This window comes from Lagopus leucura, unplaced genomic scaffold, assembly GCF_019238085.1.
Source record: "Lagopus leucura isolate 7727_CA_CO unplaced genomic scaffold, USGS_WTPT01 Super-Scaffold_100009, whole genome shotgun sequence".
NCBI classification, from domain to species: domain Eukaryota; kingdom Metazoa; phylum Chordata; class Aves; order Galliformes; family Phasianidae; genus Lagopus; species Lagopus leucura.
Window position 1 is genome coordinate 5127802 of NW_024962266.1, and position 27469 is coordinate 5155270.

The 27469-nt window shown below is 50.6% G+C and overlaps 1 protein-coding gene across 1 annotated transcript; it reads right to left on the reverse strand.

Annotated features, from left to right (window-relative positions):
- Positions 1-4287: 4287 nt before the first annotated feature.
- Positions 4288-18979, reverse strand: RXRG (retinoid X receptor gamma). The gene is made up of 10 exons (XM_042874073.1): positions 18587-18979; positions 11453-11712; positions 9410-9554; positions 8702-8881; positions 7174-7334; positions 6586-6715; positions 6185-6317; positions 5337-5428; positions 5152-5257; positions 4288-4524 (listed from the first exon to the last, which is right to left on the reverse strand). Exons 1-10 carry the CDS (start codon positions 18633-18635, stop codon positions 4377-4379), a joined length of 1404 nt encoding a protein of 467 aa, XP_042730007.1. The 5' UTR covers positions 18636-18979; the 3' UTR covers positions 4288-4376.
- Positions 18980-27469: the final 8490 nt, after the last annotated feature.

Here is a 27469-nt window from a genome sequence, read left to right on the forward strand (position 1 = left end):
GCAGCAGCGGCCCCGCCACGCCTCGAGGGGCCGGAGCGCTGCCCGGCTGCAGGGGGCACAAACGGACGGCCCCGGCCCCTCCCCGGCTACGTGTGAGCTTTCGAAGAAAGCAAACCCCAAAAGAAGAAAAGACAAAAAAGAAAAATAGTGGTAATAATAATAGAATGGAGGGCGGTGCAGCTCTCCCGGTAGCGAAAGAAGCTGAAATCTGCTCCTCGTTGGCGGAGAAGCTCGAGATGAGGGTTTGGGGAAGAAGCCGGGGCAGCCCTTAAGGAGAACGAACGGCAAAAGGGAGGGAGAGGGGAATCCCACGGGCGGAGGAATGTCGCGGGCACCGCATCGACAGAACTCCGGGTTCGGGAAGGGGAACCCCCCGGGGGGTAGAGGTCCCACCAGTGACGGGAAGCCGAAATTCGGAGCCTTCCCGCTGCCACGGCGCTGTCCCATCGCTGAGCCCGTCCTGGTCGCCACCCAGGGGAAGCTGCGGAGCTGTTATGAGTTTGTGAGGGCTTTAGGGGATCCGCAACTCCTATGGCCACTGGTGAGCTTAGCAGTAGTGCATCCTCGTCACCAGAAGGTCCTCATGATGTGGGTAACAAAGTCATATCCTCGGGGAGCTGGAGACAAGGAGAGGCCACAGGTGAGCATGGGTGGCTCAGTACCTTGCCAGCATCCCCGGGGTACTGGGACAGAACCAGTGCATCCCAGCACACCCTGGCACAAAGGCACTGGTACCACACGCAGGTCAGCACGAAGCAGCTGTGAGCTGAGCAGTGGCAGAGCAGTGCTAAGCTCTGACACATTCACCTATGTCTCTCCAGAAGGTCTCAGAACAGCTCCCACCAACTCTACAATTATCCATATGCCATCAGGCTCCAGGTGCCACTCCTCAACCTGTGCAGCCACCCCACAGGGCTCAGCCTCCTGTCCTTCCATGTCAGAAAAAAAGGAAAGAAGATGCCCTCCAAATATTGTCACCCTACAGCTTTACCCTTCCCCATCTCCAAGTGAGGAGAGCAATTGGTGCTGCTATACCATGCAGTTCCTGTGCACGCTGCTGGCTCAGTCCATACGGGATCAGCAATGTGCCCAGCACGTATCACCAGAGGTCTGCAGCAGGGTCTCACTATGGTTTGCACAGCTCCACCTGTGATCCATTCCCCCCCTTCCAGGACAAAAACCCAGCACAGAGGCAGAGACATGTGTGGGCACAGCAAAACTAGCTTTGTTCCCCCTCCCTCTCCCTTCAGGGAGCAGAAAGCCAAAGCGTAAGCATCCCATGTTGCAAACTGCCCTTATTCCAAGGGACACGAAGGGTGCTGCTCTGGGGTCAGTGAAAGCAGCTCCTCATACCTCATGCAAAGAGTGGTAACCAGGTGGAGCAGTAAAACATAAAAGATAAATGCTCCACCTCTTCCCCCCCCCCCCACTGACAGCATTCAAAGCATCACCTGGCAATTCTCCTCCCACCCACACCCTCACCTCCAGCAATGTCCCCATAGCAGATGGAGTACTGCAGCCAGATCCCTGCATCCCATTAGGGGCAGGGGGTGGGTGGCTGAAGTCACCTGGGGTCTGCAGGATGAGACCTTGGCTCTCCACATTCAGTACAGAACCCAGAGCTGAACTGAATGCAAACCAGCTCAGACCTTTATGGCTTGAGCTCTCTTTACCTTTATTCTCAAGGCAGAAGTGCTGTTTCCCAGTTTTGCTGAATTTCAGCAGCAAATGAAGAAGCTGCATCAGAACCCAAGCAGACAGGGCAGGAAAACCTTCTGTCTTTATTACTGGGTGAGAAACAAACCCAGTTTAGACAAAGTAATGGAATTGATTCATGGTTTGTTTTTCTTTCCATGTGTCATCACCGTGAGTTGCTCAACCCACTATTTTTTTTAACTCCTCCTCCATGGAGCACTACAGAGTGAGCAGATGAGAATTAATCAATGCTTTGAAAAGTTTGGCACGTGCACTAAAACAAAGCTCACCCATGGTGCAGGGGGATGCTGCTAACTCTGAAAACTCATGAGATGTGATGTGCAGTGGGAAAGAGAATGCAATACTGCATCTGCCATCACCAGAGCATGGCTCACTTTGGAAAAGGAAAAAAAAATCAGAGTTTAATCAGAGAGACTGCAAGGGAACAGTGATTGGAGATTGAAAGTGGTGGCTGAGATTTGGGAAGAGCAAAATTTGCAGGAGATAGGAGCCAGCTGAGCAGGCAGAGAAGGCCTCGTTATGCTTGGGCTTTGAGGGCACCACTGTACACATGTGCAAGGACAAACACCCACATTTAAGGGGCTCAAGTGTTGGTCTTCCTCCGTTTTTGAGTTCTTTGATGTGCTGTTTTAAAGCTACACAAGCTGGGGGTCAGCATTAGTGCAAGAGAGGAAGTTTTCTTTGACTTACCTGTGTGGTGTTTGTTACTACTTTACACAGACTAGTTTTTTTTTTGCAGGGCTTCAGGTTTGGTAGGCTCCAGCCACGCCACACTGATGTCCTACTGCAGGAACTTGAGGTCCACCAGTCGTGATGCAGATTGCCAAGAGCATGGGTGCTCAGGAGCCATAGTCACTCTGAGACTTTCTGCCCCCTCCCCTATAAGCTCCACCTTCAAAAGGCACTGTTCACACTGCAGGCAACAATCTGGATTTCCTCAGACAGTGGACCAAGCTCAGCATGAGGCAAGCCAAGATAAATAGCCCATGGGACTTGGCAGGCTGTGAAGCCCTCTCTGGTACCACATGCAGCCCAAATTCCTTATTACAGAGTGGCTTATGTTGGAGAGGACCTGTAAGATCATCCTGCTTCAACCCCCTGCTGTGAGCAGGGTTGCCCCCTGGCAGCTCAGGCTGCCCAGGGCCCATGCAAAGCCTGAAGCACCTGAAGGGATGGGGCACCCACAGCTCTGGGCAGCACTGCCAGCATCTCACCGCTCCGAGCAAAGAATTTCTTCCTATCATCTCGTTCTTTTCTCCTGCTCTTTTGGTTCTCCTTCCTCTTTGCAGCAAAATCCCGGAGAACTAATCACATCCCTGTGTGGGAGCTTTATCAAACTGTTTGCTTTGCATCCCTCTTTCTTCCCCTCCATCCCTCCCTCTCTCCCCCGATGCTCCCCATGCCGCAGCGTGGCAATCTGTCAGGCGGACAGACGCAGCCCTGCTGCAGCTCAGCGCACCGCAATGCACGGGTCAGAAGGGGCAGATCACTTAACACTACACCTGTTTTATGAATAATAGTGCAAGGCAGCTTTGCTGGGTTCCTGGGAGGGCGTTTTCCCACCAGGATAAACCCCAAGTATCAAACAAATTCATGTCTTTAACTCATTTGGCTCTGGTTAGCTTTGGTGATGGGCAGGTCTGGCACTGCCATGCAGGCTGGGGGAAGCGCAGCTGGAGTTTGGGAGTTGCTTGTGCACTGTAAGCTTTGCTTAAAGATGAGTGTGATTATAGATTTGGGTTTGAATAGCAAGTTTTAAGTGTGAAAGGTAGAAAAACCAAAGAAACCAGGAAACAAAACCTTGAGAACAGAATCCATCAAATCTTAGAAATATAAAACCTAAGCTAATGCTGTAACAACCTCCAAAACACTGTGGTTTGTAAACAAGCATGGTGCTCTCTAAGAGCAGCCAAGGTGGGATTTCTGAGCCTTTTTGAAATGTTGTCCACCTCTCCACCCCAACCATAACACTCCCAGGTAAGTTCTCCCTTCTGCTGCCCTGCCACATCCCTGTGACCTCTGCATCCCATGGGGCACTCAGCACTGTCTCCCCAGCAGTATGACCTGTGGATGGAATGAGAGCTGCCTCCCAGTGCAGGCCATGCAGGGATGGGGACCAGCTCAGGAAAGGAAAAAGACATGAACGAAATCACTTCAAATTTGAGATGATTAAAAAATATATATCCAAGAGTTATTTGCATGATGTGAAGATGAATTATTTTTGATTCAAAGCAGCTCTTTGCTTAGCAGGAGCAAGAAGCAAAGCTATGTGGCATCCTGGTGGAAGACTTCTATCAGCAGAGGCAACAATACTCCCAAGTGATGCTTCTGCCCCAGCCCAGTCCAGAACCATAACCACAGCAAAGCAGGACACTGCCCTGCAGGCTCCAACCAGCACCTCTCATATATTATTTTTTTGTTGTTGTTGACTTTTATTGAGAGTGAAAAAATAATTTAAAGCAATTATCTGTACAGGGAGGTGTGTGGTTAGCTGGGCAGAGGGTCAACAACCCCACCGGGGTGAGTTAAAGAGGACGATTTACAGCTGTACAAAGACACAACAATCCCACCAAAGAGGAGCAGAGGGTGGAGGGCAGCTCTTGCAGCCCGGAGAGGAGGAGTGGGAGCTGTGTGGGGATATGGTGGGGGGGACCGGACCCTCAAGTGACCTGCAGGGGTGTCTCCAGCATCTCCATGAGGAAGGTGTCGATGGGGGTGTCCCCGATCAGCTTGAAGAAGAAGAGATGCTCCAGGCACTTCAGTCCGATGGACCGTAGTGCTGGCAGGCGCAGGAGGAGTTTGGCAAACCTGGAAAGGGGAGAGAAGGCAGAGGGGTGAGGGAGGCACTGGCTGCATGCTCCCATTCTGAGCCTGAGCTGGGGAGGGCAGAGCACAGCACATACAGGTGCCTTGGGGAGTCCATCCATCTTACAACCCAGGGCATGTTAATGTGGGGATGGGAAAAGAAAAGAGGAAAGGGGGGTAGGAGGGGAAGGGTAAGGAAGGAAAGGGGAGGAGAGAAAAGGGGGAAGGAATTTTGCATCCATATGTTTCAAAGATCAAAGAAATAAAGTAAAACCCGGCTTCTCCCTAAAGCAAGCGCTCGAACCGGTGACTCGCATCTCCTCTCTGCCGTTGCAACCATTCATGGAGCACCTCTCCCATGCTGGTTCAGGGATGCAGGAAGGGCTGCCCTCTCGTCTTTCCCCACACCTCCGAGGATGCTGCGGCTGCACCCGGCGGCCCCTGGGCCGGAGAGCGGCATTGCGGCACGGCAGCCAGCAGAGGGTGGGCTTGTACCGGGATGGGAGGGATCCGTCGCCATCCCAAAGGCTGCGGTCCGGCAGCGGGGCGACCCCGGGCGGTGGTTTGTTTTTGTATTGCGGATCTTCCTCGCTGGGGTTAACTCAGCCCTAGAACGGAGGGGATACTCACCGCCCCGGCTGCTCGGGGTACTTCTGCTTCGTGTAGGCTTCCAGCGTGGCGTAGACCTTCTCCCGCAGCGACTCCACTTCGGAGGGGCTGGACAGGCCCTTGGCGTCTGGATAAGAGAGTCACTGCCAGGGATCCAGTGGCACAGGGGAGAGGTGGTGACACTGCGTGACAGCTCCACAACTTACCTGGGTTGAAGAGGACAATGGCTCGCAGACACCCCAGCTCCGACTTATCCATCTGCATGTCCTTCATTTTGGATACCAGCTCTGTCAAAACTCTGCTTGTGGGGGACACGAGTGGGCAGACAGTCAGAAATGGGGGCTGAAATCATCCAGGATGGGCACTGGGAATCCCCCCAGCTCCTCTCTGCAGGGAGAGGTGGCTGTAAGGGACAGCAATGCCACCCACTGCTCTTTAATATGAGCACCAGCAGCACCCAGAGGCAGGAGCATTAAGTTTACTTCCATTCTTGCTCTGCTCTGCACATGGGCTCTGTGCTCTGCTGGAATTACGAAGAACAATTTGTGTTTGAGGAAAGCCACATGGGTGTTCCTCCACATTGCACTCTGCATGCCACTTCTGTAAGGGTGGCACCACCACATCCTGCTGGGCTGGGAGCAGACATGGCACAGACAGTACATATATGGCTGTTACATGAGCAGAAGCTGCAAGCTGGGGCTTAAGGCTCTGCTAGCTAAAGCTCTGCTGATCAGTATTAGCTCTAGATCCAGTAATGGCAAAATCTTCAAGGGGAGGGCAGAGAAGCAGCCTCCCCCTGCACAAACACACCCACCCACAGAGATGTTTCTGCAGCTGCAAATCCCTTTCAAGGTGTTTTCATTACATTCCATTGTGTTTTTCGTAAGCCAATCAAATGTCCCCTAATTCTGCCCCAAATCATCCTGGGTTTGCTGTAGCTCTCCATAGAACAACAGAATATCCCTACTTGGAAGGGATCACTGATTCCCTTTCAGTGGGAAGGGGAGAGAGCCTGCAGGGCCCTGCTGCTGGGGATGACAAGCTGGCCACATACCTGTCAAAGATGGAGCCCACGCCTGCACTGTGAGCACTGCTGCGGTGCACATGCAAGCCTGTGGCCAGCAGGATGCCGTCCTGCACTGACACAGAGCGATGGGAGAAGGATGCGATGAGCAGCTCGTTCCAGCCTGCAAGAGGGAGGTGTGTGGGATAAAGAGGGCAGCTGCCAGCCAAGCATCATTCCCATACAGAGCAGGGAGCTGGTTTCTGCTCTTTGATTCAACATCAGATTCCCAGCGCCCTGTCTATACTCTTTGCCAAGCATTTATCCTGGCCTGGGACAAGCCAGCCCCAACAGCAGGGACGGACCAGCTCAGGGGGTCGCGTTCCCCACAAACACACAACCCAGAGAAGGGATGGGAATAGCAGGAAAAGGGCAAAGGTTGGGGACATTACCTGCCCGCAGGAGAATGACTTGGTCCTCCAGGGTCAGGTCGGAGAAGTGGGGGATGCGCTTGGCCCACTCAACAAGAGTGAAGAGCTGCTTGTCAGCAGCGTGGCAGATGTTGGTGACAGGGTCGTTTGTCTATGGGAACAGCAATGTTGGGTTGAAAAGGGGAGAACTAATCAATGTAAAATCTTTGAGAGTCACCACCCACTCTGCACACAGCATCAAATCACATTAGCAATACTCAGGGCCACAAACAAAGTGATCACATTGCCAGTTATCTCAGCTGCGCATTTTTGGTGAGAGGAAATTTTTGTTACTATTATTTCTCCTCAGCCAAATTGGCCTTAAGTTGCACCAGAGGAGATTCAGATTAGATAAGTGGAGATGTGGCACTGAGGGACATGGTGGGAGTGGGTTGGGGTTGGACTTGCTGATCTTACATCCCACATCAGCCCTGGTTGATATGGGGCAGAAAATCTGTGCCCAGAGATGCACAGCCCCAGCACGCATAGGATTTTGTCCCTTCAAATCACATCTCAAATGCTCTCATCCCAGGCTGTGTGACATTACTGACACGGCACAGTGCCCCTTACTGAGCTCTCTGTGTTCACATCACTGTATGCCTCAGTCTTGGGTTCTACTGCCAGCTCGGCTTCCAGGATCCTCTCCACAGGCATGTCTTCACTGCCACCGCTCGTGGACTCAGCTTCATTCTCACTGCGCTCCCTGCTCCGCTGCCTCTCCTCCTGCACAGCTAAGGGACAAAAAACCAGCTCTTTACACCCAGGCAGCATTCAGCTGCTTGCTAAGCATCTCCTTTCCTCTTGGTTGAGGAACTCTCTTGGAAGGAGAAAATAAATAGATACTTCTGAGGTAAGTCCAACCAAAGCACAATCACCGCTCTGTCCTCGTCACCCTCCAATAACGTCGGGGTTGCTGCAGACTGGTGGTCTCCAAACTTGACCTCCAAACTCCAGCAGAGAGGAAGAAGGAGGTAATGCCTCCAGGTGGCAGCCTGAGCTCAGTGGTCACAAGCTGCTCCATCTCCCAGCCACTAAGGTTTGCTGCATGCCTAATTCTTGAGCCAAACTGGGGCCTCCACATCTATAAGGGCATGGACTGATGCAGGGAGCCCCTCCTGCTGCAAGCTTGGAGCTCTCCCACTCTTCTATCATTTCCCAAGATATCTGCTGATGGGTGAAGTATCAGTTATTCACCCCCAGGGCTGCTGGGTGTGTGGAGGACAGGTCAATGTAGGATGTGTACACACAGCATTCCAAGTCTTATGCCAATTTTGTATTGACAAACCCATAAGAAAATCCTGCTTTGGGAGAAAGGAAAGGCAAGTGACCAGCAGGTGTCACATCAGTTTAACTCACTGCTGGGGAGAAGAGTACCAAAAGAGCAGAACAGCCCTGCTAGCCAGCATCGCTGCCTCAGTATGACCACACAGCACCGTTGGGGTACCAAAATGCAGAGTAAGCCCTGAAGGAAAGGTGGGGGGCTGGGCGAGTCATGAATAAAGAGCTGTTGGCATTTATAACCATGAAGTGATAAAGGTTCACTGGGGAGAAGTTGGATACAAAGCCAGCCCCTGTTATGCAAATGTTGGTGTTTTCTGTTGAGCAACTTAATGACTTCTCCCCTTGAGCAGTCAGCAGTTGGAGGAGTGGGGAAGGCATCTCCATGAAACTGAGGGGATAAAAGTCCCATGGGAGGAGGACAGAGGATGCTGAGGAAGGGAACAGCTCTGCAAGCCTCCAACAAGCCCTAAGGCTGCCTGAGAGCTCGATCCTCATATCCTCAGTTAGATAACTGCTGCTAGGAGGAGGATGTTACATGCTCCCAGCACAGGTTTGTCCTCACACTGCCCACCAGCAGCCTGGGGTTTGCATTTTCACGCTCTGTGAAGGGAAGTCGCATTGACTCCATGGTCCTCCAAACCACTTTGCACCTGGCAGGAAGTGCCTGAGATTGGGTTTTTGTAACAAGCCTGGTCTTATACAACCCCCAGCCTCCCTCAGTGCTTGGGGCAGCGCAGAATTGATCGCGCTATGGGGAATGGGCCAAAGCTGCATGCCCAGAGCACACACGTAAAGAAGTCTCCAAGCCCGTGTGTACCTTCCCTCTTCATCCCCATGGCGAGGCACTTCTGATAGCGGCAGTACTGGCAGCGGTTGCGTTGGCGCTTGTCGATGAGGCAGTCCTTGTTGTCACGGCAGGTGTAGATCAGGTCCTTCCGGATGGTCCTCTTAAAGAAGCCCTTGCAGCCCTCGCAGCTGTACACCCCATAGTGCTTCCCTAGGGAGGTGAGGGCAGGCTGTCAGTGTGGATGAGGTCAGACTGACCTCAGAGGTGAAGGAAGAGCCTGCAGGAAGTCAACTTGACAGGGCTGGTTTGTCAAGGAGGATGGGGTGATGCTATCACTTTCCCATTATAAGGAAAGACCATATCCATCTGCATCCCAGCAGAGGGATGGGAGCCAGGATTGGGGTGCACTGACATGGTGGGGTTTGCCAGGCTCAGCCAGGCTGCAGGACTCTGGGCAGGAGAAATAACCTGAGAACAGCTACAAAGAAGCTAGCACAGAGCACAGGTAAACAAGAACATCATGATTTTCATGTTTTACCTTTGTTAAAGGTATGAAATGAGATGGTACCTAGAGAAGAGTCTGCCCTTAGGTAAGCCAGACCCAGCCATGAACCCTGTGATACCAGCGCAACCTCAGCATTCACAGATTGGTGACAACATTCACTGCTATGCAAGCCTTCAAGGCATCAGGGCAGCTGTCATTGTACAAAGCCCTCCCTGAGGAAGGACGCTTCCTACCTGAGGACCTGTCCCCACAGATGGCACAGATGTGTTTGGCTAAGGAACCTGGGCTTGTGGATGGATAATTCATGTTGCCAATCCCCGGAAGACCTGGCAAGGGCTTGATGTCCTCTGAGCTGCTGACATTGTTGAGCACATCAAGCTGTAGAAGGAGAAGGCAAAGAGATAGCTTAGCTCTGTACCCCAGAGAAATTGAGTTGAGTGTTTCTTCAGTGCTCAGACTGGGCTCATCCCAAAGCTCGTCCACAGCCCGTGGGCAGACCAACATGCTCTGGTGAATCCAGCTGGAGGGATTTAAGCAGAAGCTGAGTAGCAAAAATCAACCCTTATCTCACCATGATGCTGCAAGCAAAAGGTTGCAGCAAGCAAAAGCTAAGCAGAGTTGGAAAATGGTAGGCAGCAACCCTCAGCTGCTCAGTTACAGCCCCTGAACAACAGCACTGGTGGGATCTTGCCTCCTTCATTGGGGAATGCTGGTCATAAGCTGCCTGTGGCTCACAATGTGCAAATCTGCATGAAAACATGGCAATCCCAGTCCTTCCCTGGCACTCCAAACTCAATCACAAGCTGGAGAACAGAGCAGATTTGGGGTTACCAGATTTGAGAAGGGAGTAAGCAGGACATCTAAAACGAGCTGCACTGAGATGCAGGCCAACAGCCCAGAGCTTCCAGCTGAGATTCCCAGGAGCTGCTCGTGGCTGCTGCAAGTTAAAGGCTGCAAACTGAATCGATCAGAAACCAAAGGCTGACATTGCCCAGGGCTTCCTTTGATAATTGTTTGCTTTAGAGCTGTTGTCAGCAGGGCTGTGAGGATGAAGGGCCATTGAGCATGTCTTTTCTCAAGCTGCCTGGGCAAAACAACATCTCTCCAAAACCACCATCAGCTCATCCTTCTCACCACCAACTCAGCTCCTTCCTTCCCTTCAAGCACGCAGCCTCCTTTGGTACTTTGCAAACTTCTTGCCAAGATGCTGAGTCAGGAGGAACTTTTTGTGGTTTAAAATGTTATCCAGAGCTCAGTTATCACCTTTCTGTTCCCTCTGCTGCACTCACAGACAATAACAGTATACACGCAGGGGGAGAATTGGGACAGTTTTAGCCATCAGTGTCTAGGAGCTTTGGCTCCTGCAGGTTAAGTGCAATCATGTATGATATTTGGGACAACTACTTGAACCCAAATCCATTAGCAGCCTCCCTGCCAAATCCCCAAAGCCCAGCTGTCTCCTTGAATTAGAGACAATGTGAGTAAAACTCTCCTCAGAGCTGGTAACATGGGGAAACTCCTGGACTGGGGAAAACTGCTTCCTGGAGCATCCCCAGACCCAGAGGAAAAGTTTTCCATGCAGCCAGCATTGCCACCAGCTCCGCCACCATCAAGCACCTGCCTGGCATATCATGGGCAATGGGAATTGCCTGGTCAATGGGAAACAGCTGGGTGGTGTGAGGGTCCTTGCCCTGCACAGGCACCCAAAGAGCCCCCAGCCTGTCCCTGGGGGACACAGACCCCAGCCCCAGGGATCCCCTTTTACCTGGAGAGGAACTTCAGCCCTTGAGTGAGCTCAGGCAGTAAGGATGGGAGTGTTTCATTTTTCTTCAGGCAAAGTCTGCACGCAGCATGGACTACGTGGCTGGCATTTAGCATTAACATTTGTCTCTCTAGAAAGTCTGCATCTTTTCCATATAATGAAACATAGCAGATACCCTTTTTCTGGAGGAATGGGAATGACTATTTCCTATTATACTGTACATGTATTTCAATAATTACCCATATGGCCACAGACGCAGCAGAGGGGATTGCCTCTATATAAGATAAGATGTGAGAATCATCTTCCCCCCCTCACTGTGAAATATAAACAGGTATGTTCTGTGTCAAGGTGATTTAATCAGGAAGATTCACACGCTGGCAATTGTTCTTTACATCAAATCTACAAAATACACCAAGGACTCCCCACCAGCCAGCCCACACCCTTCAGTTTCAGTCCTCACCCAGCCTCTGAGCACCAGGAACTGGGGATGAAGCCAGCATGCCCATCTACATACCTGTGGGCTGTGGGTCACAAAGTTCATGCCCGGAGCAGAGGAGGACAGAGCAACAGGATGCGAGCCAATGGAGGATGCAATGACCCTGTAGGGTGAGCCCAACGCATTCACTGGAGAACCAATGGTGTTCATGGGGGATGGCAGCGCCCGGGAGGCGTTTGTGGGGGCCTCGAGGTAGTTGTGATGTCCGTCCACTGTGCTCCCCACTGACAGGCTGGATGATGGGCTCACAGACGTGGAGCTGGCGTGAACAGGGGAATCTACAGGGAGAGATGAGGTATATGTGGACGCGCCTGCCTGTACAGCGGTCTGCTGGTCTGCCTTGCTTGTGTCAGCTTAGATGCTGGCCAAGCAAACATGCCTTATTGTATAAAGGGAAAGAGCAAAATGTTGTTTATGGTACAGGAAATAAGGTTACCTACAGCAACAAAACATATTATGAAGATAATGTTTAATAATCAAATCTTGCGTTGCGTTGGTGCCTTAACTGACTTGGAAAAAGGCACTGCTGTTTGCCTGCCTCAGGCTGACTTTCTATTCCCCGAGGTCTCACATTTGCTGTTCAAACCAGCTCTGGAGGCAGAGCATTTCTGAAGCCAAGAAATCCCCAGCAGCCAGGCTGGAACCTACACAGCAATCTGTGCTTTGCAACGTTCCTTCACGTCCCATGATGGCTCATCTTCCCCTCCCCAAGGCTCAGCTCTTCCCTTCCCACCCACATACCTCTCCACCACGCTATTTCACGCATTCCTCCAGTTCCAATTCAAGACGCTGGAGTCAAGAAACTCAGCTCTACAAGATCCATCTTCCCTCTTCAGAGATTATTTTGACACTAAATGCCCACCAATGTCAAAGGGTCTAGCTGCATTTTAAAGATATGTATACAATCTTTTTTCCCCTTTCCCTAGAATTTAGCAACCCTAGTAAGCATTGGCTTTCGTTAACATTTCAATGAGCCATTGTTTCTCTATTGGATTTTCAACACAGGCGACCATTCCCTGGAGCAGCAAAGGCAAGGTGTGGTGTAGCAATGTCACACAGTTGGTTTTCCATAGCTGGCAAAGAGGATGGTTGTTCCCGTTGCGTTTGCAGTTAAGGCAGAGGTTTGGTGTTGTGTTGTTTTTTGTTTTTTTTTCCTCCCCATCCTTTTAACATTATTGCAAAGTTATTTACGTGACAGTGTTTGTTATTTTACCTGAAGTAACAATCAAATCTGATTCAAAGGGAAGATGCACAATAAAGACGGGAAAAGGTCAGCTTGCTGAATAACATTAAAGACATTTGTCAGAGTCAAGGAGGACTCGATCTGCTGTTATCAACCCACTTCAGACTTAATTCTGCAGAGGGTGGGGGAGAAAAGGTCTTTGTCAATTCTTGCTTTGGCTTTTTGGATCAATTCTCCCAGTGGAAAGACACGTGAGGCAAGAGGAAGCCAGCAAAACCACAGAAGCAGAAGGCCTGGAGGCAGTGCCCAGGCAAAGGGCTCCATCCTACTGCTGGAGGGCCCCTCCCCAGCATCAATACACAAGCTTATAAACAAATTGCCTTTCATATTGCTTTAAACAGCGAGATACTTTTCAGAACTCTTCAGCTTAGGAAATCAGCCAATAAAAGAGAAATGGGGCAGAGGTCTTCCACACCAGAGTAGCTAAGGAGAAGAGGGACAATTCTTCATCCTTTTCCATAACACAGAAAAGGGCGTTTTCAAAGTATCACATAGAAAATTTAAGTCACTAAGAAAGGACTCACAGGAAAGGTATTTTATCTGTTCGTTTTTACACCAGACCTAAGGGAAACACTGTTCTGTATTAGAAAGGATCCAAGCTTTAGGAAGATGCAAAGATGTTCAAGACCTGCCTGGATGCCTACCTGTGCGACCTACTGTAGGGAACCTGCTTTGGCAGGGGGGTTGGACTCAATGATCTCTGGAGGTCCCTTCCAACCCCTACAATTCTGTGATTCTGTGATTCTGTGAAGGCTTTCTGGCAAAGAAGACTGCTTTCCAGAGCCAGCCCCATGGCATACTTGTTTTCATGGCAAGAATGCTATGGCCAAGGACACCCCCTAAAGGCAATGCATTTGTTCCCACACTGGCTAAACTGTCCTTCTGAAGCTGGGACAAATACATTGGCCAAAACCATCAGTTTCCAAATACAAATACCTATATCTAACCATAATAAATTACAATACAAATCCTACTCAAAAACCAAAGCAGTGGTCTGGGATTTTTTTTGACTTCCAGTCCTTCCCCAGGACCCAGGCTGACTTGGACAGCATAAATAGAGATCACAGGTCTTGTTAATTTGTGCCAAATATGGTTTGGAAAGATTAAATGAAGTGATCCTGGAGAAAATACTATTTGTGTCACGCATCTCCCAGCTGAAACTAACTCAAAAGTCTTGCGAGGACTTCCCTCGAGATATTCTCTCCCATCACATGGGGATGAACAGAAGCATCCGTGCTGCAGTGGTTCTGGGGAGGAGCTGCTCCACAGGGACGCATCTGTGGGATGACACAGAGGGGACCACAGAGCCAGGAGCCAGCCCAGTATGCCAGCCACAGCTGCTTCTGTGTCAGAATCCAACCCAGGTGACATTTACACAGTCCACGGTGGGTCTGCAGCCTGCCCATCAGGTAATGCAAGATGACATGCAGCGCTGGGGGCTTGGCTGGCTCTGGAGGGGCCCTGAGGAGCACAGGGCAGCCCCTCATCAGAAGGAGAGGAGATAAGCAAGGACACTGCATAGCTTTGATTCCTCACTTCTTCCACCACTGCAAAATCCTGGCCAAGGGTGGGAGCTTTGCATGAACAGCCTCATAGAAATGGGAATATAGAAATGCTATCTCCATCACAGGCACAGATGCAGAGCCCATACATCAGTGCTGAGCAGCCTGGGCCTGGGAGAACGCTACTCCACGACTAACACTGGCTCAGTGAAGCCAGCTTAGAACATCTGGGCTGTGAGCACTTCCCAGGGGAAAGCTGGATCATGTCTGGAAGGAAGGATAAGAGCATACAAGTGACCACAAGAGCCTTGGCAAGAGCAGCAGGAAGAGAAGTGCCCAGTCTGCTACGCATGAAGATATCTTGATTTTCACCCAAGAAACAGCAGGAGACACCAATCTCACCAACTGTGTTTGAGCAAAAAGTGGAAAGAGAACGCAGACTAGAAACATCCAAGCCTTACACACTACCTCATAGCCACTGCAGCAGTTGTAAGTTTGCACTGATTAAAGCCTCTTCAGCTCTAATGTCCAGCAAAGCCAGGAGAAGAAAGGTGCCCATGTTAATTAGAGAAAGATCATTGTGTTTATGGTCTAGAATCATAAAATCACGAAGGCTGGAAAAGACCTCCAAGGTTATAAAGTCAAATCACCAACCCATCCCCACCATGCCCATGAAACCATAGAATCATTAAGGTTGGGACAGACCTGTAAGATCATCTAGTCCAACTGCCAACCCTACCACTGCCATGCCCACTAAGCCATAAAATGACAAAGGTCGGAAAAGGCCACAAAGATCATCTAATTCAACCATCAATCTATTACCTAGGCACCTAGTGCCTAGGGCAAGCCTACCTCCTGAGACCTGCAGATAAATAGCAAGTCCAGGGATGATCATTCTTTCAGTCTTTCCACTTGTTCTTTAGGCATCAGAGAATCAAGAGGCAGAACAAACTGTGTGAATAGCAAAGAATATGCCTATGCTTCTGAGGCCCCAGATAAGCACAGAGGTTGGCATGAAGGATCACAGGTGTGAGCTGTGCTGCCTCCCTCTCCTCCACAGACCCAAGAACACCAAATAGGGAAGGGCTTCAGCACTGGAACATGGGGTGTATGGGAGACAGACTGGAGGGAGGATCGTCCTTGGGGACAACATTCTCAGTGACATACCTGTGAGAAACACTGAAATGAAATGCAGTTATGTAGCAAGGACTCCCTGTTAGCTGGAATCGAATCTTTGCTGCTATTTAAATATGGAAGTTAATACAAAAAAATACTCCCTTTCTGGTGATATTTATAACTGTCCAAGCATGTTTCCCCACGCTGATATCCTGCATAAAGGTTATTGGTTTTGTCTTGCTTTTAAGGTTCAGTAACCTTTGTGTTCCCATCTTTGCCTTCTGTTCTGCAAGTCAATAAATAATGCAGCCTTCCCCTGACAGCTAACATCACAGAGGAACAAAAAGTTTTGGAGGCAAGTAGAGAGATCTGCAGTGGGGATCTGCAGAAGACCAGAGAGGAACATGCAAGATATTCCCTCTGCTCATCGGGTGGTGAAAAGAGCTGCCACCAACAGCTCTGGTTGTAAGCTATATGACTCCTCTGCTGCTTTGCAAGCCAAGGCCACCTAAAACCTAGCCCCCAAGGAGCACTTTGGTGGATGCACATGAGGCTTTCCCCTGGCTTGTTGGATTGATGGTTGGACAAGATCATCTCAGTCTTTTCCAACCTTTATAATTCTGCAGCTTGGCAGACTTGGCATCAGGTGCCACTTTAAGATCTCCGTCTGATTTGATTGAAATTGAACGGTGTGTTCACAGTTCAAGATGCCCAGAGACATTTAGACAACACACACCTGCGGTGTAATCGCATGCTCTTCTCCTCCTCGAGAAACCAAGCCAGGGGAAGGAGGGAAAACAACCCACAGATGTCAACACATGTTTTGCCATGACTTTGATGGGAACCACTCATTGCAGGGTATTTCTACGTTATGGGTATCTTCCCAGCCAAAGAGTCCCTTAGCAACTGCTTGTCAGGTATTTAAAATAAAGATTCAAGCCTCACTCAACCTAACAAAGTATCACATCCCCCAGGTGACCACCGTAGTGCATGAGAGTGATATAAAAAGTCTTCCACTCCCAAAGAAAGAGAAGTCATTGAATTTGAGGCTTGGAGTGCTTTATGTGATGGTCTGATCAAATTTCCCACCTGACCAGAGGGATCTCCAGCACAGATTCCACCAAGAAAAAAAGTATGCACGTGAATTCCTACAGTGGTCCTTGAGCTCCTGGAGAAGTCCCCATCAGAAAGCACCTCAAGGACTTCAGGATCTGTGGCTCTGTGAAGGCAACTGAGGATGGGTTTTTCCCACGTTCACAACTAAAACCTCTGCACTGGGCTGCAGGAGTTTGCCCAGTCGCTGGATTTTCTCACACATTTTCCTGTTGGGTCAGAGACCCCTTTGCCACACTCACATAAGGACTTGCAGGTTCGGACATGGCAAGCTGTGGCACCTAAAGGAAAAGCAGCCCAGAGGTCCCAAAACCTGGGTCCATCAAGGGTGCCAACCAAACATGCAGCCCACAGCACGGATTTTCCTCTACAGCTCTCCCAAGCCACCAAGCAACCCGGTCTAACCCTGCTTTGCCTGGGAGAGCTGACAAGACTGCAGCCAGAGGTGGTGTGGCTGCAGGCCAAGTTACATGAGTACTCATAAAAGAGACTTTGTGGAGGAGCCAAGTTAGTTCTTGTCCCTAACCAACTGTGCCAGAGTGCTCCGAGAGGGGACAAACCAGCACAGCATCTTTCCATGCCCTGGGAGCAGGGCACAAGATGAAATGCATCCTTCTGGGGAAAAAGACCACATTTTGAAACACTTTCTGTGTTCCTAAAACCCAGGCTGAGAAGGCAAACCCATCTGCTTAAATCACTTCTCCCACTTTGGATGTGCAAGTGTGACTAACCCAAAGTAACACCGCTACTCTGCTCTCCTCTACAGTACTACACAGTCAGAGCTTTCTTTTCCTCACTGCAAATAATATGCTTATTAACAGTGTGTCCATCCATTCTCTGACACAAACTTGGTTTTTCTAAACCAAGTTAAAATATCAGTTAAATGCACTTTTAAATGAAAGGTAACATCCTGGTATATTGAACTGCAGCTGTGACGCTGGCTTGGTGCCTTAGTCTCCATTGGTGGAGCAGAAATGCCTCTTACTCTCATATCCCTCACCCAGCAGCCTCCCAAATGCTCTGCAGAGCACTGTGACCCCTATCCCTACAGGGATCTGTGCCTGGTTCCTACAAAGAGCAGTTTGAATGTCTCCTCATATATTCGTAATACTCAAGGAATTAAACACAACATTTCCATTGTTTCACTCCTATTGCAGCAATAGGAGTTTGGCTTTGCTTTTCTTGTTCTTTAAGAACGCCAGTGAGCAATAGATTTCTCCAACAAGAAGTCTGTTTCCTGTAGCAACGGGCTAAAAATGCACTTTTAGGAGTCATCATCCCTACAAGTTACTTAAAAGTTGTGTAGATGTGGTGCTTAGGGATATGGCTTACAGGTAGACTTGGCTATAGTGCTATGCCAGTGGTTGGGCTTCATAACCTTAGAGGTCTTTTCCAACCTAAGTGATTCTATACCTGTGACTTCTCTGCACATGGAGGATGACTGGAGATGAGCATCCACAGCAAGACAGAAAATTATACATAGTCGGAACAACCCACATGCAAACCAACCCCTGCCCAAACCTCATCTCCAGCAGAGAGACATCATCCAACAGCCCTTCATATTAATCCCCCCCTCATTCCCCTCAAGTTAGGATAAGGGAAATCACTTCGGATAAAGACAGTAAGTGCGCTCTGGAACAGCACAGACTTTTTCCTAAGAGCAGATCTGGTTTCTGTACTAGGGTCTTGCTGGTGTGGAGGGGACCAATGCTGCTTCCAACCCCACCGGCACGCAGAGCCCTGTTGTGTTCCCAGCCCCATTCAGTTGACTTGGCACAGCTCCATGTAGGTAGGGCAGCAAGCAGACACTGGGCACAGAAAGAACCCTCTGTAGGTTTCCTTGGGCCAGGATGGGGGCTGTTTTATGTCTGAAAAAGCATTGGATGTTTCTTTTCCTCCAGTAACCCAATAATAAAAATAAAAATGCAGATGGGAAGATGCTTCCTCAGTTAGATCCTGTCCTTTCAATAGGTTCAGCTCATCACACAAACACATCCACTCCAGAATCACAGGACAACCTGAACCAGCAGCACGCAGGCTCTGGAGGTTACAGCCACACACAGGAGAGGCTAAACACATTTCTAAAGTCCCTTTTTCCTTCCCCGCGCTCCCACCGCGGGATCAGTTTCTCTATCTCACCCCGCAGGCACCGATTGCAAACACAAGGAAAATACTCACTGCCAAAACCCGCAGGAAACTTAATGAAGTGAGGATAATTCCCATACATGTTTAATCTTCAGTTCATCTCTCGCCTTTCAAAACACGACCGTCTCCTCTCACTTCAAAGCTGCCCGGAGCGCGGTGCTGCCCGCCCGGTTCGGGGCACGGCTCTGCGGGGGCTCTCGGAGGGCTGCGGAGCAGCTGCCTCCTCCCTCGGTCCCATCCTTGCTTTGAACAGCTGTCGGCCGGGATGAGACTCGCTCCCGTTCCCAGCAGCTCAGGGCCGGCTCCTGCCTTCAGCTACCCGAGCTCCCTGAGAATTCACGGCAGAGCGTCCCGGTAGCATAACCGCTCGGCTAAGACGCAATTGGATGCATGCTGGCTCTGGTACAGAACAGAAATTAAGAGGTGGAGGGGAGGTTAACTTGTTTAGGGGAGGAGCATCGTGAAGAAGGAGGGGGCTGTTCTGCTTTCCCACCAGTGAAGGCTCGATGCAGACCATTAGTTATGCCGGCCCCAGCCATGTGGAGGTGTTTTCCTGCCATGCAAAAAGGATGCTGTCTGAGTGCTTCGGGAACAGGGCTGTGCAGGGCACGGAGCATCGTGCTCCTGCCCCGTGAGAAGCTTCACTCCATCTTCACTCTCAGCATCCAGATGCAGGGTGCTGGACTGCAGCCACCCCAGGAAACATAGGATGGAGCTGGAAGGGGCAAAATAACTAAGAAAAGCTCACATGCGCTGCATAAAGCATCACGTGCAAACATCAGCGTCCTTACCACATCATTGCACAGGGCACTAACACAGGCAGTGCTATGTCACACACAGTGCTACAGGGATGCTCCTGGCCCTGCAGATGAGACCCAGAAAGCAGCAGAGCAGTGGGATGCAAGGTGGCTTCTTCCCATCTCCAGATGGAAAATTGGATTTCTCAGCAGGAAAAGCTTCCCCCCCTCTCACCACTCTGCAACAAGTCTGATAAACATTTCTCAATCAAAAAAAAACCACCAACAAACAGCCTGCTTCATAAATGCATTCTTTTTTCTTTGCCCAGGGAAACCCAAAGGCTATGCCCTTACTGCACAGGATGGATCTGGCTGCCCTGGGACCAGGAGGTGTGAGCAACAAAGCTGCTTTGCGCTTTAAGCACCCAGCGTGCTGAGTTTAGCAGCAGCGTTAGTTCTTACCCACAGCACGGGATCTCAGCAGCTTTAATTCCATGCTAATGACATTTTAGTAGGGAATTATTTTTATTGATCTGCCCAGAGCAAAGAGCCCGAGTGCAGCACGGCTCAGCCAGCACCACGTCCCTTTTTCCTTTCTTCCAGTTTACAAGAAATGAGAGAGAAAACAAAACAGCCCTGAGCTCCCTAAAAAGGCCACAGTCCCAGGCTGTAAGTGGATTACCTTATTGATTTTTAGCAGATCTGGGTTAGTGAGTGCTTAGTGCTGCAGAGCACATGCACACCGAGCACCTCCAAAAGAAAACCCTCATCAAGATAAGCAAGCATCAGGCAATTCATTTTGGGGAACAAGTGGGTTTGGGGTAGGGAGAGCCTCCAGCCCCTGTATACGGCTCAGTCTATGACAGGCTCCAGGAACCAGCTCATCCTCTCCTGACAAATGCTGTGGGACCTCAGCTTCTGCAAGACACAGCAGAAGTCACCATTTGTGCTCCTGAAGGTTTTCTGGTTTTCCCCTCCTGTTACGTAAAAGAATACATTATGATTGCCACGAAGGAAAACCACTGCCACACTGCACCCAGATGGCACACAGTGCTCCCAACAGCCATCGGTCAGAGCAGAGTGCTGGTTCCTGCCAGATGAGATGCTAACATGGCACTGGGCCCTGCCTTGCTCAGGTGCCCATAATTTTTCTACAGTCACCGTACTGCAGCACGTGTTGGGACAGCATCCAGAAGATTTAGCACAGCTTCACCCAGCCTTTGAGTCTGTGGAGCCAAACCTAAACAGTGGAGGTCCAAAGTGCAATAATCTTATCCCACTTCATCTCAGAACCAGGAAAGAAGAGACTAAATATGATTACCATTCTCCAAACACTGGATTGAGCCAGGAAACCCCCAAACATGACCAAGAATCCCATCCTTCCCCTATCCTGTTTCTGTTTAAAGGCAGACGCAAACCATGGTCATACTTACAGAAACAGCAGATATAAATAAAAAGGCTGCAGCCCTCCTAACTCTACAACTGCACGTGCAGCTCTCTCCCATCACAGTGCTTTGGAGCTGTAGGCATTCAAAGCCAATGCTCACAGGTGTGGGTGGCAGAGGTGGAGGCTCCCCTCAGACAGCAGCCAAGGTGCAGTAGGGGTACAAGACTGGGTGTCCATGAGCCCTCCCCACACAACTCTTGGGGAGGACACACAGATGCCTCCCCCAGGCCAGAACAGGGACTTGAAGCAGAGTTTCTCTAGGTTTATTAATGGAGCGTCCCAGTGTCATCTATCTGCCATACTTGTTGGTACTGGCACGGAGTCACAGAATCATAAAGGTTGAAAAAGATGTTCTAAGATCAACTAGTCCAACCATCAACCCATCACAGAGACATGGATAAGTCAATTCAGCCACTATGATCCTTAGAGAGGCAGGGAGCTCCTGCATCAGCCCTTCCCCACCCAGCCCTGCCCTTTCTCACCGCTACCCTCTAGCAAAGCAATAACCACAGACACCAAGCTAATGAAATTAGCCCTGGAGCCCCACCAGGCTAATGCAATTACCAGCAGCAGCACAGTCGGGCCACAGCACCACCTCACCTGCAGCCATACAGCCTGCCCTCTCCTCCTCCCCAGCTGCCTCCTGCCATGCATCCCCTGCCCACAGGCCAGCACCTGCTGCAGCTCAGGATCCAGAGAGCAGCAGGCATCATCCTCAGCATCACGCAGGGCACAGCCTACCTTGCAGAAAACCCCGTCCCATACAGCCTCCGAGGCAGATAATTCCCAGTCTGTTTGAACCTTGGGAGTCGTTCAATTACCACCACCATAACGAGGCCCTCGATGCTAATCAGTGGTGTCACTGAATCCTCTTAGGGCTGCCTAAGCTCCTCCAGCAGCTTAGCTGGTGCAGGTCCCAGCTGCCCACTCCTCCCAGGAATTACCTCCCCACACGGATGCTGTTGGACACAGATGCAGGTGAGATGATCCCAGAATTTGGTGCCAGAAGGCAGGGTGACAGAGGCACCTGAAGAAGGTTTTGCCCAGCCCAAAGGGCGCCCAGAGCCAAGCCTGCACTGCAGTGAGCAAAGGTACAGAAATCAATTTTTAAAAGTGCAGTGAACACACAGATTTCCATCCACCCATCTCTGAATATTGTCATCTAAGCATCAAGCCAAAAGACATGCTCTAAGAAGCTCCAAGCAACTTTTGGCTCCTAAAAGCAGCTGGAGGGGATCCCACCATGCTCTGCTCCTCTGCCCTGGCACTTTTTTGCAAGGCAACATGCAGCTCTCCACACACATCCGCTCTGACTCAGGCTTTCTGCTCCAACAATGCACTTTTTAATATCACACAAGGAGCAAAAACAACAGGTCCACTATAATGCCGAGATATCCTGAGGCAGAAAATCCATTCGGAGCCCAGCAAGAGAGAGTCGAGTCAATTAGACACTTTCTAGGGCGTCAAGCTGCCAACAATCCCGGCCTTTGTATGGGGAAGAATCACTGCCTATGTGCTTCCCGACTGCCCCCCTTGCTGGAGCAGAAAGGTCAGTGGTGGAGCGTCATGGAAAAGCATGCAGCAAAATATTCCTGGGAAGGTGGATGCAAAGAAATCGTCATTTGGATCTTTGCTGTCAAAAGCATCCCTTGCTCTAGGGTTTGTGGGGGAATTGGTGAGTGAACGGGAACTTCATACCTTCCTGTTACTGCCCTGCAAGAAAACTTTGTTATCACATTGCTACAGTACTTAGAAATCATCGTCTACATGCAAGCCCTGCTTCAGCACTCCTCTACACACGATGTGAAGCTGGGGAGGTTTTGGGGCACTGCTGCCTGCATGAGGCCATGAAGGGCTCCCACCTGCATCCCCCATTGGTGCACATCACAGCCTCAGTGCAGCCAGGGGCTTCATTTGCTGTTCTCACTCCACACATCCCCACAGCCGTGCTTTTACATTTCCTCCTGCCTCAGCAAGTGCAAAACTCCAGAGACAACCTGTCAATCTCCATCACATCTGGCTGCCTCACATGGTCTATTTATACCAGCCAGGCAAACGTGGATCTTTGAGTTCAAGGTAACAAGGGTTATTTCTGCTCTGAGCAGCTACTTCCTCAGGGAAGGAAGGGTTGGAGGCATCCAAGAGGAACAGCATCCCATTAGGGGCTGGCAGCCATAACTCTATGGCTGAGGGCACAGTAGCCATCACCAGCCACAGCCTCATCCCCAAGGACCCAGCCACAGCAGGCAGGATCTGAAGATTGACGTCCATCATAGGACTTCCCATCCCATGCCCTTATGCATTGCCACAGAGTGGAGGCCAACATATCCCATTATAACCCACACTCTCTCCAAGGCCACAGCACCAGGCTTGCTCAAATAGGGTCTGTACACTGAATAGCGCTCCTTAACTCTTCTCCAGCAGACCCAGCCTATTCTTTGGGAAGAAAATCAAATACCACCAGCTTATAAATGGGCGCAGCACTATCAGTACGGCCATCCTGAACACTGCAAGCCCCTCAGCTCACCCTACAATGTATTTGGGCCACCAAGAAAACCAAAGACAGCTGCACTTTTGCCCAACAGCACACCAGCCAACATCAGTCTGAGCCCACCAGCCTGCTGTTTGATATTCAGGACACCGAGCAGCTTTGCCTTGCTCTGACAGGTGCACACATCTCTTCTCTGCAAGCACTTCCCCTGGGACTCCATACACTGCAGCAGCCAGAGGGAGACAAGCACAACACAGAGCTCAGCCAGAACAGCCCCATGAGATCTGCTCCCCTCAGCAATTGCATAGCCAAGGGGCAGGTAAGGAGCCAGCAGCACTGAGCATCCTTCTCCTTATCAACAGCCTGCATCACCTTTCAAATGTATTTTCCTCCTGAAAGCCACACTTCTCCCTCAAATAGAAAATCCACTGCTGATTAAGACTACAACTCCCCATGCCTCAAATAAAGGAGCAGCCTTGGATCAAGGCGAGCACAGACCACACCATGCAGAGAGCCAAGACAGCACAGCAGCAAAGAGCAAATGCATGAAGAGTTGGCAGAGGCATGTGCTGACATTTGCTGGCACCGTCAAATAGCTGCTCTATACCCTGTCCCAGTAGAAAGGGCGAGAAGGAAGCAGTGAGTGCCTGTCCACAGCCACATGTTTTGGCCCCATCTATTTGAGCAGAAGGAGCAGCAGGAGGAGAGCAAGGGAATGAGCTCACACAGGCACAGCCACGCACTCTTGGGTACCTGCACTGCATCCATGTGCACTGAGTATAAAATTTGCAGCTTGAGTATTAAAGCAAGCTCTGAGGATGGCAGAGCAGCTTCTCCAACACAGAGCCATCTCTGTCAGAGATCTTAAACTTCGCAGAGAGTCTGTTAGAGTCTTGGGTTCTTTGCCACAACCACTTCCAGCAGACCTAAAGACTACATCCCTACCAGTGAACTCACTATCTACACAGCATGGGGTCTGTCCTGCTGGCTGAAACCACAGACGTTCCGTCATGCCATTCCCAAGTGCAGGCTGGAAGTCAGCACTGGGCAAGAGCTGTTTTCACAAAGAAATTTGACAGCTTTTAAGAGCCAAGCCATGCCCACACAGAGCAGGCTGCCTTCACAGCCTACCCTGGCTTATTTCACCAGCAGATCCCTTAAATCACAGCTATCTACACACGTAACCTCTAACCCAGGACGACACAGCAGCAAAGGAGGATGAATGTTGATGCACCCTTGGCCAGGTGAAATAGAAGAGCTTAAACAGCTGACACCAGTGGACACAGCTCTCCAACAAACAGATCTCCCGTCAGCAATAGCCCAGAGCTGCACTCATGCCTCTTTCTAGATTAAAAAGCAGCAAAGGACATTCTGGCTCCCAGGAACCCAAGTAGAGTCAAAAGCAGTTCCTTTGCCAGGGCTGCACACCCCTCCTTCTCCTCTAGGAAGCTGCACCTCTCTGTGCATCCCCATCACCTCCAGGGCAAGCGTTTCCCAAAGCCTCCTCCATCACTTGCAGCCCTCCTTGGAGAGCAGCTTTGCTCACCTCTCTGCCGAGCACCTCATGCAGAATTTTGGCCTGATGAAGACAGCAGCAAGGAGGAGGGACTTTTGCTTGACATGGAGATGCGATGTGACTGCTCCCTGCCCTCCCAGGCTCCAAAGGGCACCTGGCTCCCCATCCCTGGCTGAGCACGCACAGCCGCCCCAAGGCACCCGCAGCCCTGTGCGTGCCGAGACGGCCAGCACATCAGTCTCCATGAGATCACCCTGCCCAGCTCCTGCTCGAGCTGTCAGAGCAGGGATTGTGGCTTGGTACAGACACAGGGCCAAGCTTCTCCCAGCTGCCCCGCACCACTTAACAGCACACACATTTTGCCAAGGCAAGGCTGCAGAGGGGTAGTTAGTTTTGCAGCTTGAGTGGCTAATAGTTGGTAGAGCTGTGGAAGAGCCCAGAGCAGTTCCCCCAAGTGCATCTGCTTTTCTCTCAGCGGAAATCAGTGCTCTCTTTCTCACCCCCAAGAGCACATGAAGGGGGAAGAAACCCCCTGCTCTAGAGTCACCCTTTGCATCTACAGCCATAAGGTCCAAAGAGAGCTCGTCACAAAGGATGCGGTGGTCCAGCCTGCTTGCAGAATGATTTTCTCCCAACACAATGCCAGCAACTTCATTTGCAAATCCACCCCAAACACAGCACAAAGTGCCCTGTTTTCCTGGCTGCCATCCCTCTTCACCTTGCTTATGCCTGCAGCAGTTTGCTGGTTTACCCATTGCAGCTAAAGCAACAAAGCTGCAAAAAGAAAAAAAAAGGGGGACAAACAAACATGATATTCTGCAGCAATTAGGGCTAAATAGGGAAAAGAGGTGTAGGGAATGAATGGACAATGAAGAGGGCAGGCACGCAGCGAGCTGTGCACAAACTGTCCTTGGGCAGCCAGGTCTGAGCCAGGCAGCCAGGCTGCACGTAAGGAAGTGCAGGCAGATGAAAAGGGGTATTTCAAGAGGCATAGAGCAGCTCCCAAGGGCCTCCCTGTCTGGTGGGCTCCTCACAGAGCACCCAGCATGGGGCAGCTCCTGTGGCCCCCCCCCTCACTGAGTCCTTTTGGGTGGCAGGAGGATGCTGGCAAGCAGCAGTGGGGTTTGGGGTCCGCTCAGAAAGGAAGGAATCCATTAATCTCCCTGGTAATTACTGCCACATATGGATTTGCACAATTACACTCTGTTAATTGGTTATTACAGGCAAGGCTGACTGACTGGGCAGAACGGCTGTGCTTTAACCCCTTCACTACCCCCAGCACTGCTCTATCCTCCTGTAACCTCGCTGGCTCCCATGACAAGATACGTACAGCCATAGTGAGATGACCTATACCACGCAGTAGAGGTAAAGCCTTCATAAAACCCCAAGATTTCTACTGCCATATCTCCCCTTCTCACAGGGGCTGCCTTACCACCCCTTCCTAGGGTGTCAGAAGCTGTGTGAAAGTCAGGTATTGCTTAGCATAAGCAAGAAACTTAGGGGAAAAGCAGAGCCAGGCATCATACCATGCACGCAGTGACAACTTGCATCTCAGACTTTGAACAGCCCCAGCTAGAAGATGCAATAGGAACAAAGGCAGGAACCAAGTAGGACCACAGCAAGGGAAGCAGGAGTCCGAAACACCTTCTGGCCTTTTCTCTGAGTGAGAAAAGACCTTGGGAGGGAACTTTGAGTTATCAGCTGGGATGGATCAAGAGGAGACTCAAAATACCTGCAATAAACCCTCAGCAAGGCACACACAACCCTTTCCAAACCACTAGTATCGCAGGGGTCCCTCTCATCGCACAAAGTGCAGCAGAGGAGAAACCTGTCCCCATCAGTGAGTTAAAGAACTTGATCTCCTGGCTCCCTGACTTCAGTGCAGAAATTTCTTCCTTGTGCAAAAGCCAGCTCCAAGCTTCACCTGCTGGAGGACCACCCCATCCATTGATTGAAAAGGCAGTGTCCCTTACAAGTGGTCACAAGCGTGCTGAGCTCAACTCCGAGGAAGGGAAAACAGGCAAGCCTGCAGCCATGGAACGCTGCTGATTCCTGCCAGAAGCTGGTCTGTGCTGCAAAGTTCAGAGTGAGTCTTCAGAGCTGTCAAAGGGAAGATGGGGCAGAACCCACAGCCGTGCTTAAAAAGGTCAGCTGGGAAAAGTCAGCAAGGGAAAGCTGCTTGTGTTATTGACAGATGCAGAGAGGAAGGGGCTAACCCAGGAGTACCTGCCAGGTGGCTTTGGCAGCGCACGCTAGGCTTCAACTCTGGGCAGCTACAGCCAGCAGTGAGCCCTTTGTGGGTCACCTCCTGACAACAGAGGCTGGGGACAAAGCCTGGAACTGGCACCAGGCAGCAATCCTTTGTCCCAGGAGATGAGAGCAGACCAGTGGGATGGAAGCCCTTCTGGATCTTGCAGATCACATCAGCTCTTCAGGACTCTGAGCCTCAGATATCTCTTTGTCCTTCATGTCCATGCAACCCTGTCAAGAAATGGAATTACTCCCATAATCTTGGGCTGAAATGATGCATCCACTGACTGCTGCAGCCATAATTAACTGCCAGGAAAATCAATTCCAGCACTGGTTTACCTGATAGACAGGAATCAGCCCAATAATGGATCATCAGATGCTAATCAAATTTGATATCGATATAGGATGACTAAGACTGGAAAAAGGCTGTTAAGATCATCAAGTCCAACCATCAACCCATCACCAACGTGCCCAG